At 37.9% G+C, this 11,666-nt stretch overlaps 1 protein-coding gene across 2 annotated transcripts; it reads right to left on the bottom strand.

Annotated features, from left to right (window-relative positions):
• Positions 1–1,032: 1,032 nt before the first annotated feature.
• On the bottom strand, positions 1,033–7,067 carry LOC100255005 (pentatricopeptide repeat-containing protein At2g20710, mitochondrial). Of its 2 annotated transcripts, XR_009466766.1 has the most exons (3): positions 6,685–7,059; positions 1,788–3,152; positions 1,033–1,511 (listed from the first exon to the last, which is right to left on the bottom strand). XR_009466766.1 is itself a non-coding variant. In XM_059740247.1 (2 exons), the coding sequence occupies exons 1-2, from the start codon at positions 6,967–6,969 to the stop codon at positions 1,971–1,973; spliced, it is 1,467 nt and encodes a 488-aa protein (XP_059596230.1). In that variant the 5' UTR covers positions 6,970–7,067; the 3' UTR covers positions 1,668–1,970. The 2 variants fall into 2 exon arrangements, 1 of the variants encoding a protein (XP_059596230.1); XM_059740247.1 differs by lacking the exon at positions 1,033–1,511 and having other exon boundaries at positions 1,668–3,152; positions 6,685–7,067.
• Between the last annotated feature and the right edge of the window lie 4,599 nt (positions 7,068–11,666).

Here is an 11,666-nt window from a genome sequence, read left to right as displayed (position 1 = left end):
AATATGAGGGAGCCTACGAAAAAGCTATAAATGGTGATACCGGAAAATACCTGTCCTCTCCTTTCTCTCGTCTGAATCTCCCCTGCGCCCCGCTCTCCTTTCTTCTCTAGCTCCCTAAAACTCCTTCCAGCTCCCTTCTCTCATTTCCCGCCTTTTTCCCCACAGCCCTCACCTACTCTCTGCCCCTCTCATGTCCCATCTGGCCGCCCCATCAGCTTAATTTCGGGGTGGTCAGAAGAAGCAGAAAAAAAATAATGAAATACTCCCTTCACCGTAAATGGGGGTCTACACCCGCCCTTAGGCCCGCCTTTAATTTTTTTTTAAAAAATAATATACTATATTTTTATATATATATATAACTAATTCATTTAATAAGCACAAAATAAATATAGCTCAGTTGGTTAGAGCCTTGAAATTTAAGCTTGAGGGGAGGGGTTCGAATCCCCCCCTCTTCCTTCCTTTATTTAAAAGCCATTTTGGCTTATTTAAAAAGGCCCGTCGACCCGGCCCGCGGGCCCGGCCCGCCCAGCCCCCCCAGCCCGCCAGCCCGCTAGCCCGCGGGCCTAGCATTTGAGCTCGGCCCGGGCCGCGGGCCTCCTATTTACGGCCCGGCCCGCCCGTTGGAGACCCTTATTTTTAATTGTTGAAAGATAAAAATTTCATTTGATAGTAATTTTAAAAAATGTTTTTAACTTTGCTAACACTTGAATGATAAAATTTTTTTAAGTATTAGAAAGGTTAGAAGCGCTTCTTAGAATCACTGTTAAATAGATTATAAGTGTTATAAATGTTAAAAACACTTCCTAAAATCATATTGTCAAACGAACTAACATTATTATAACTTATATATAAAACGTTAATATTTATATAAATTAAAATTTCCTACTATGTTTATAGTTACTTCAAAAATCAGTTTATTTTCACTTAATCTAATCCCACTATACAAGATTAAATAGTTCAAAAATACATAAATTTATTACTAAATTTGATAATATTTTATTTTCTTCCGTATTTCCATAATAAAACCAAACATGAAAAAATAATTTTCTTTAGCATTTTTTTCTTGTATGCTTACTAGGAACCAAACACAGCATTAGATAATGGCTGAACTTGCTCGTTACAGCCTTACTAACAAAGTTGAATATCCATTGCCCATCCAACAAACATGGACCAGAGCAAGCATGGCAGACCAATGAACAAGATTTGGTTCAAGTAATCCATATACAACAACACAGAATCCTTATTCAACTTGCAGAAAACTATGATAAACATCCTGCAGCCTATGATACTGGTGTCTATACCCAAAAGTCTGCAGCTAAATGAAGGGTTGATGCAGTTCTGCAAAAGCAGAGGAGAATTTTTTCCCCCAACATTCTCCTGATCACTTGCTTGCTTGCTACTTGGTGAACAATGATGATAACATCATTCTGTGATATTGTCCCAACACTGGGATGCTAACAGCCATATATGGATGCCACAGGAAATCTTTCCTGCGGTTCCTAATCATTCCACTGCTGACATAGAAAAGAGAATAGAATAGAATTCCTCACAAACCTCACGGCTAGAAAGGTTCTATGAATGTATTAGTTCTAGCTGCAATATCATGAATCTCAATGATATTTATGCACAAGTAGTTTTGCAAGAAAGTAATATGCAAGTAATCAAGGTTATAAAAAAAAACAAATGTGTGCCTCCTGGATATAATGGAATAATGGAATGAAGTTTTGTTAGGAAAAAAAAAAAGTAAACTACTGAAGTACATCCAAGATTTTGTAAGTGAACCATACCTGCATGATTAAATTAGGACGCCTTGTGCCTTGAGGATCTTTTTCTGGCACAACAATGTCAGAACAAACACTGAGTTAAGCTACCTAAGCTTTTGACTTCTGAAATCCATAATAGGAATGCTTCAAAATTTCATCATGCACTTCTGCTTGGCTCTGTGATTCCATGTATCTCCACTTCCGTGACTAAACATCCCCTTCTATTTCACCAAGCCTGTTGGGTTGGGGTTTTCCATTCTCAATGTAACTTAGTAATCTTTTGCAAACACCCACTGAGAAAATACCCTCATTTTGCAGGAACCTTATGAACTCACCTGCTCCTTCCACATCTCTATTCCCTTCCAAATATTCCAAACAAGTTGCCAAAGTATTCTTGCTGGGTTTCCAATTGGGAGGACAAACCACGACTGCTTTCTTCAATGCTTCCACTGCTTTTGGAATTTGACTGTCTTCAAGATAACCATTTGCTAAATAAAACCAAGTATCAACCAAAGGATTGCCACCTTTTGTAAGTATCTTGTTTACAAGGGCCTCAGCCTTCTCTGTAAGACCTTTTCTGCAATATGCATCAATCAAGAAGTTTGGAACCCGGAAATCGTAGGATAATCTCCGGGATTCCCACTCCTCAAGAACCTTCTCAGCAGCATCAATGTCATCAAACTTCAACAGCGAGCTTATCATGGCCATATAGCCCTTGTTGTAAATTTTCTCCTTTTTCTTGTAAAGCATCCAAACCCTGTCCAACTCATCTCTCTGCCTAGTTTCTGCGTATAGCTTGAGGAGATTATCAAATGCAACATTACTTCCTTTGGCATCTATCAGCTCCTCCAATTTCTTCATCATTACCAAAGTCTTGTCTACCAGACCAACTTTCAAATATCCATGTGCTACAACTGCATAACTATTCCAATCTAGAATAATCCGGGGATCCGATTCCATCCTTGTCACAATGTTATCTATTCCCACGATGTTGGAGGCAGCTGCATATGCACTCAGTCGGATGGCGAGGGTAAATTTGTCACAGAAGATACCCTTTTCCTCCATTTCATGCATCAGGATGTCTAGTTTCTCCCAATTTCCCATGCGATAATAGACATTCATCAAAGTATTGTAACCTAGTGCTGTCCTAACAAAACCCAAATCCCTCAACCTCTGCATGATGGCTTCTGCTTTGTCCACAGATTTCTCTAGAGCATAGCAGTTGAGAAGAGCAATATAAACCTGGTAGGTTTTCAAATTTTTATGGATGTTGTTAAAATAATTCTCTACTTGTTCTAGGCCATGAACTTTTAAGATCAAGTTCATCCTGAGGGCAATGTCTCTGGGCATCAGGGGAATGTACCTTTTATCACTCATCCATTGAGATATCTGGAAAAGGAAAAGGCAATGATTAATAGGTAGAACTTCTGAAACAATAAGAAAATTACTGAATTAAATTTATTTGAATGGATAACAATGGTCAATGAATGATACGTTGCATCTATCTGTGTAAAGTTAAAGCCTACATTTAGCTTCCACTTTAAAAAAATTCTGGGGTCTTGCATTAGAACATGCACCTAAGTGAAAAAACAACTTATGCATTTATTCATGAGGATCACCTTAGTTTGAATCTCTGAGCTAGTTGGCCTGATACTCCCAGAAGTTTCAGACAGCCATAAGATAAAATGAATTTTCTTTTCATTACTTTCTCAGAAACCAAACCAAGCATCATAGTCTCAGCTGCAGGAAATTCAATTCCAGACAAACCCATAACATAAGGAAATTATAAATCTTTGGACTCCTTGGCAAAGCTAGCACAACAAACAGGTGTTTATGCTTTCACCTAAACCAACTTTGGCTCTCTTATGGTTCTTGTAATCAAAGTCAAAATACTTCACACCCCAAAAAACAAACACTGAATCAGAAACATTCATTCACCTGCCATTTCATCATTGCAAGATAAAAGCTGCACTAAGTACAACTTTTTGTCTTAAACTAACCCTACCCCACCCAGGACCAAAAAAAAGTTTACTAAGAAATGCATCAAAAATTGTCCCAATTTCATATTATTAAAAGGTTTAACTCACTACATTACCTCAGTCTTTCTGGTTTTTGGAATATTAGTTAAGTTAATATTATATGGTGTCAAAGCATAAATAAACATGCAGAGTAGAAGTGATCCAGACCAAAATGCCAGCCATCAAAGGCAAAGACAGGCCAGCAGGATTGAAAATATCATGGAATGTTATATTTGTTTCATCAAACTCGTATGTGCTTATATATACAGGGGTCCAGGCTGTGTTTAGTAGTTACAAACATTCAGCCTAAAGTGTAGGAAATTAAAATACAAAAGGCAAAATTAAAGATACAATTTCAAATTTAAAATCAAATCAAATTACAAGATTAGGGTGCCTGATTTGGAATTCCTTGATTTGAGCAAGGAGGTTCTCTATGATGCCCCTGCAAGATGATGCTCCCATTGGAGACACCAATCTTGTATTGAAGATGAAGAAAAGTTGTGCTAGCAACAGTTTTGTAAGAGCGTCTGCGAGCTGATCTTTTGAGAATATGTATGATACTCCAAAGCTATCTCAAGCAACATGATCCCAAACAAAGTGATAGTCAATGGAGTTGTGCTTCATTTGAGAGTGAAAGACATGATTAATAGAAAGATAGGTGGCACCAATGTTATCACAGTAAATGGTTTGTTTTTGAGATAGATCAACCCCTAGTTCATCAAGGATGCTCTTTAGCCAGAGAACTCTAGATGCACAGTTAGCAAGGGCATGATATTCTACCTCGGTGGAAGAACATACAACTAATTTTTGTTTTTTCAAGCACCATGAAATAGCATTGCCCCTAATATAAACTATGTAGATGGTGGTGGAGGTTCAATCATCATGATTTTAGCCCAATCTGCATCAAAGAGGGCAGTGAGATGTAACGACTGTTAATGCTTGAGAAATAAGCCATGGTATATTGTGTTCTTTAGGTAGCTAAGTGGTCATTTGGTAGCAGGTTGAAGGAGTTCATTAGGTAGCTAATTCATTTGGTAGATTGGAACATGAATTAGGCAAGCTTGCTCATAGTGAAATAAATATGAGGGCGTGCGAAAGCAAGATATTGAAAGGCACCAATCACATGATGATATTGCATCGCATTAATGGAAGATGAGCCATCATGGAGAGTGAGAGCTTGAGACATTGAGATTGGTGTCATTACGTCCTTGGCACCTGCCACATTGGTATTAAGGAGGAGATCACGAATGCACTTATGTTGTGTAAGAAGGCTGGAAGGAGTTGACAACATTGCGACACTAAGAAAATAATGCTAGTCTCCCAAGTCCATAATGGAGAAGTGTTTGGATAAGGCACTTAAAAAATATGAGATGAAGAACACATCACTTCTTGTAATAATGAGATCATCAACGTACACAAGAAAATAAACATTAACAGCCACCAAACGATAGACAAACAAAGAGGTATCACTTTTAGAATTCACAAGCCTATAGAGCAGTAAGAAGCCCTTGAGCTCATTGTACCAGGCCTAGGGAGCTTGTTTGAAGCTGTATATAGCTTTCTTCAGTTTACAAACATGAGATGGATAGGTGGGGTCAATGAGCCCAGGGGGCTGCTACATGTATACATCCTCAGAAATGATGCCATGCAGGAAGAGATTGTTGATATCAAGTCGCCTAATCTTCCAGTGATGTGTTAGAGCAAGAGATGAACTAAATGTACCATTGTTGGCTTAATGACAACACTAAACATGTCATGATAGTTGAGACCAAGGCATTGGTGAAAATCCTTGGCCACTAAGTGAGCTTTGTACTGAGAGATGGACCAGCTAGGATTGCATTTAATTATAGGAAAACTCATTTGCAACCAATGGTATTCTGCGAATGTTGAGAGGGTATAGGGTCCCATGTCTAATTTCAAAGAAATGCATTCAACTTGTCACTCATTACTTGAAGCCATTGAGGGGACTTAATAGAGTCAAGTAGAGGGTGTTTCGTGGTAGTGAGGCAAAAATGTTTATCTGAATATATTGATCTTGGAACAAGTCACCACGGAGTAGGTTGGGTGGGCAGTTATTGCATTGGATTTTGAAGATAATGGATGGAATTTTAACCAAGGGATGCAAGATTTCAAAATTAGAGACTACAGAATAAAGGACTGTTAGACAGAAGTTAGTGGTGTGGCGGCTAAAGTGAAGGAAATAAAAGTTCAAATGGCAGAAAATCAAAGATACAATTTCAAATTCAAAATCAAATCAAATTCCAAGATCAGGGTGCCTGATTTTGAGTTCCTTGATTTGAGGAAGGAGGATTAGATTCTCTATCACAGGTTACTCGAGTAAAGCCAGAGTGATTACCATCAGTCTATTGGTTCATAAAAATTTTATTGCCCAATCTAAACCAAAATGTCCGCCATTAAAAGGCAAAGATGGCCCATAAGCATAAAACTACAGTTCGATGACCCAACCCAAAAGTTCACTCTGGCCAGCTGGCTACGTTGACTACCCCACATCCAAATTGAGCCGCCAGCCACATTCCACAAGTCTTAAGGTTCTTGGTGTACTTGTCAAGTTCATACCAAAAACCTGTAGTACATCTGGTAGCCAATACGGAAATGGTTTTGTCAGAAATATTTTCATTTTCTAAATTTTAAAAACATTTCAACCGAATCGTATTCTCGATAGTTTTCACTCCTATTCCAATTCCCGCTATCAAACGAGCCCCATATTTCAGGAGTGGGGTCAAGTACCACTCCATTTCAACTAATTTGGTTATTTTCTCGAACACATTGCTTCAAGCAACAAAACCCAACAAAATTCAGAGAAAATACAACAATATTTCAATGGATAAGTTGATTTTTCAGTACCAACAACAGTATGATACAAATTAAATGTAAATTGAAACCTCGAGAGCATGCTTGAAGCGCCTGTAATGATTCAATTTCTGGATAATGTCCCGAAGCTCTTCTTCATTTACCGTCCTTCCTTTTTGTACCCATTCATCAAGGACTGGAACCATGGAAATCTTAGAATCGCCTAGTGGGAAAATCCTCCAGTAGAGTGGGGACATCCTCCTGTACAGTGAGAAAGATCTGGTGTGGGCAGCTGTTGAGGAGAAGAAATGGCCAAAACGCCGTTTCCAAGGAAACCCAGAACGCGAATTCAATAATCTATTCAGAGAAAGACTCATCAGGAAAAAGAAGAAGGAAATGATTTTAAGGGTTTGAGGTTTTTGTCTTCAGAGATCCTGCTTCTGGTTTGATCATAAAAAATAAAAATAAAATATTTTATTTAAAAGAACAAAAATATTCAAATAGATAGATGCAATTTATTAAATTATTTTTATTTTCAGAAATAAAAATATTTTGAAAAAATATTTTCATAATTCTACCAAACCGACACACTATCTTCTTTTACCAAAGTTGAGAAGACTGAAAGCCATGGTGGGACAACATTTACTTTTTTATTTTTTTATTTTTTATTTTTTTTGTTTCAAATCTTTGGAAGTCAAGCATTTCCACTTAATTTTTAATATTGATTGCTTAATTAAAAAATGAGGAGTTTTTAAATCATGGAAAATTTCAAAGGAAAAATCTAATATGAAAATATATGAAAAACAAAACCTCATTTTTTTTAAATTAATATGTGGACCCCGCATTTCGATCGCTCGAATGCGTTTCCCACTCGGATGGCGAAACTCGAATTTTTATTTCGAAAAATTATGATTTTTATTGATTATTTGAAAATGACTTGGAGTCGCCACTTATTTTTGTTTTATTTTTTAAAGGGTAAACAAAATAAGAAAGAAAAACCCTAAGTGTGACTCCTTATTTTGGAAAAGGCGGTCTACGAAAAACCGGATCGGGTTCGGGGGTCAGGTTACTTATCGGGAAGGTACGGTAAAGACCGTAGCACCCCTCTAAGTCCCTAAAGTCGGGTCTCTACTAATAGAATGAAGTTGACGTGGCAGTCAATAAGAAAATCAATGAATACTCGAATCAATCTTGCACATATGAAAATCAGAATGAGCATAGGGAGTGCGTACCTGGGCCGCGAGCCGTAATGCGCTATCAAAATCCGGGTTAGTGAACAAATACAGAATGATTATGTGTATATCAATGATCAGAATGAATCAATCGTGCATAACAGTCAAATCAATCAGTCAATCAATCAATCATGAAGTCACATATGTCGGGCCCCCACCAAAGCCCGTTCATTCTTGTATGAATTAATCCCATGAATATCTATTATTAGGAATTACGGGATTTGATCCACACTTATTTCAAAACATTTTAAAATCAAGAGAAAAAAATGAAAAGGCTTGCCAAAGAGGAAAATGGCAACCAAAATTTTATTAAAAATGGAATTTTTGGAACCTAAAAAACCTAAGGATGAAAGATAGGAGAAAATTGGAATTATTTGAAAATTAAAATTCGGATAATCATTCGAAAGCTAGAAATTGGGGAATCATTTTAAAATCAGAAGATAAAGAAATATATAAAAGAAAAGGAAAAACCTAGAGGTGGCCATGCAAGCCGGAAAAACTATAGAGGGGCCCAAGGTGCAGGTTCTAAAGTTGGCCTTGATTGCACACTGATTTGAACGGGGAGGAATGGTTTACGTCAAAAGGATGGCCCACACGTTACCAAAAAAAAGCATCCAATTCGTGGGCTTGGAAGGAATAGACAGGTAGTGACCACAGAATCATCAGATTCCCTTTCAGCTTTCTCACTGTATCATGGTTGCAACCACAGTGCTGCATCAATGGTAGGAGATGGGTCTTCGAAGAACTCCTTTGCTGATATAAAAATAATACAATCATCTTATTCAGCACTTGAACCATCAACTTTAATGGGAGCCCCAGATTCCTGTCTGGTTTGTTTGATAATATCGCCATCTTTGCCAATCACACCTCCAACATTTCCAGTTGGATAAACCAGACGAAAAGAGAATTCTTTTGCAGAAGATTCATCCCTCCGAGTAGAGTAATAAGAACACGACCAACCTCCTGTATCACCACCAGATTGATACATGTTGGGGGAAGAAGACAACAACAGGTGCTTGGACCACTCCTTAACATCACATCAAAGAAATCTGAAGCAACGCCTATCTGAATTCTCATGCAAAGGCCTTTCAAGACCTTATTACAATCAACTATCTTGGCAACTAAGCCTCTTTCGACCAATGCCTGATGAATATTCAACCCCTTTTCAATAACAGCCAGTTAATACTTCTTCATCATCCGAGTGAATGAGCAGTTCAAATGCTGGATGAGCAGGCTTTGTTTGAATCAACAGGAGGCTGTGGCTTGCCCCTAGTGCAGGAAGGAGGTTTAATGGACACAGGTGACATTGTAGAAAGAGAGGGCGGTCATGAAGAAGGGTATAGAGGTGGAAATGGAGCTGTGTATATTCCAAGAAGTGGGTATCCAAAGGTGGGGATATGGTGGTGAGGTAGAAGGCGTTTCGCCGCCGGCGGCAAGCCGCCGGCGTCGTTCGAGGGCAGCTAAATTCCTTCTCTCCATCTTCTTCTGTATATTGCTGTGCTTTAACTAGCTGCCCATCAGCCAAAATGATTTCATAAGCCACAATAGTGTCAGAGAATAGGCCGTAACTGTGAGAGCTTCCTTCAATTCCATAACCATTGATGAGGCCACCAATAAGAACATCAAGCTCAGCAACCACAACAAATGCAGGATTCATTGGGACACTAACTCTGCTAATCTGCCCCGTGTTGACTAGGGGTTCACATCTGGCAATCATCCTCTCTTTGCCAATGTCCAGGATATTTCTGAAAGCTGAAAGGTCAACTTCAAAATGCCGAGCCCACTTATAATCAACATTTCTCATTCCAACTGCAACCCATGGTTTCCAGGCTGTGTAGACAAGGCCATTCCTTGATGGGTTCCTCATCACTGAGTAATCTTGAGTCTTCAGAAGGAGGAGCATCTTCGGATTTGTGTGTCAACTGCAGCAATGGCTCATTCGGAACAGAAACCACCCTTGATGCTTCTCTTATATAATCTTCCATGTTTGCGAGAAATGATTGTGGAGGCTTTCTCAAAACCGGAAGTGGAAATATTTTTTAACAGAGAGAACACATGCGGCCACGGTGGAAAGGATGGGTATTGGATGATTTAATGGTATGTATGGGTGTGAGATAATGAAGGTGGGGTGGTGAAGAAAACAATGGGTAAGATGGATGATGAGAGAGAAAAGGTGGCGGGATGAATGAGAAGGCTTAGGGAAAAAAAATGGGTTTAGGAAGAGATAGTGAGAGAAAGTGACTAGCATGGAATGGGTTTGAAAGATTTTAATGGGAGTATGCAAGTTGACACGGTGATGAATTTTCTAAAAAAATGGGGCGCCCATGTTACTGTCATTAGCGCAGGGCAACACACTCCATGTTTGAGGTGGCTCCTTGCCGGGATTGATCTGCTGTTAATCCAACCCCATGAAGTCCCGTTACCCCGTATAATAGACATCCAATCCTCAGGGGGAAAGCATCCAATAATGACCCTCCAAAACACTGGACAAAGCACCCAGAAAATGCATTGAAGGTTTCCCATATTGACTTAATGAGGTAAAAAGCCAGCCGAATACCAACACTTCTCACTTTCAACGAAATTTTGTATGAACATCATGCTGCTCTCCTTAGTGACTGATGCACTCAAAAGCTGCCATTGTACAGATCTGCTTTCTAAAGAATGACCAGTATTTTCTCTGCTTCCTCAGTTTTATTTACTTGCGACATTTCTCTGATTCCGCTTACTGCTTTATCAAAGTCTTTGTTTGCAACATAATGATCCAGAGAACTCCCCTCTATCGTTCATCCTTACGTCGATCAACCTCTTCTCGCATAGTTATGATCCAAACAAACACCAAACGCGGTGAAGGGAACACAGTCAGAAATAGGATGAGTGATGATGAAGCTCAGATCAAAATGATCCTGAGTGAATCTTCACAATTACCTCAGTTTAGAATCACCATTATCATGGAATAGTATTTCCGTGAAACCACCGGAACTAACCTTCTTCTTCAATCTGAACCTTTTCCGGAAGTATCTCGATTAAAATGGTCAGGGCAAACAAATCAATTTGAAAATATTTATTTATTTAAAAATAATTTGAAATACATGTAATTTTTAATGAGTCATTAAATCATTCTAGAAAATGTTCATTTTATTTATCATGTCATTCAAATCAATTGATAAATAGATTCTCTCCATATGGATGTTTCCCTTCCTTTTATATTATTATTATTATTATTTATTTTATTACTTTTTTCTCCCTAAAAGCAAACACAAGATTATTATTTTAGTTTTCTAAAAGTTTAGGAATATTGTGCAAAAAAAACCTATTTAAATATAATTAATACATATATTTTTTTAATTTCTTAGATTTTTTTTAAAAAAATTGTCAAACAAATCTTATTTAACCATAATTACCAAAAATTAATAAGGTTGTTTATTAAATAATAATTTTAATAATTGTGGACCCCGCATTTCGGCTCATGTGTTTCCCACTCGATGGCAAGCTCGATTTTTATTTGAAAATTTGATTTTATTTATTGTTTGAAAATGATTTGGAGTCGCCACTTATTTTTGTTTTATTTTTAAAGGGTAAACAAAATAAGAAAGAAAAACCCTAAGTGTGACTCCTTGTTTTGGAAAAGGTGGTATGCGAAAAACCGGATTGGGTTCGAGGGTCAGGTTACTTATCAGGAAGGTACGGTAAAAACCATAACACCCCTTTAAGTCCCTAAAGTGGATCTCTACTAATAAAATGAAGCAATCATGACAATTGGTTAATCGAGCCTGATACCAGATAAATATTATTCAAAACAAAATAATTGAATGAATAGGAAAGGCAAAGAATGTACCTGAGTG

Source organism: Vitis vinifera, chromosome 10 (genome assembly GCF_030704535.1).
Source record: "Vitis vinifera cultivar Pinot Noir 40024 chromosome 10, ASM3070453v1".
In the NCBI taxonomy this organism is placed as follows: Eukaryota; Viridiplantae; Streptophyta; class Magnoliopsida; order Vitales; family Vitaceae; genus Vitis; species Vitis vinifera.
This window is presented reverse-complemented; position numbering and strand designations above follow the sequence as displayed.

Excerpts from the sequence above, each read along its gene's own strand:
- LOC100255005 (XM_059740247.1), bottom strand. The coding sequence starts at position 6,969 with ATGAGTCTTTCTCTGAATAGATTATTGAATTCGCGTTCTGGGTTTCCT. Across the intron at positions 3,153-6,684 it reads GCTTCAAGCATGCTCTCGAG|ATATCTCAATGGATGAGTGA; the intron begins GTTTCAATTTAC and ends TTCCTTTTCCAG.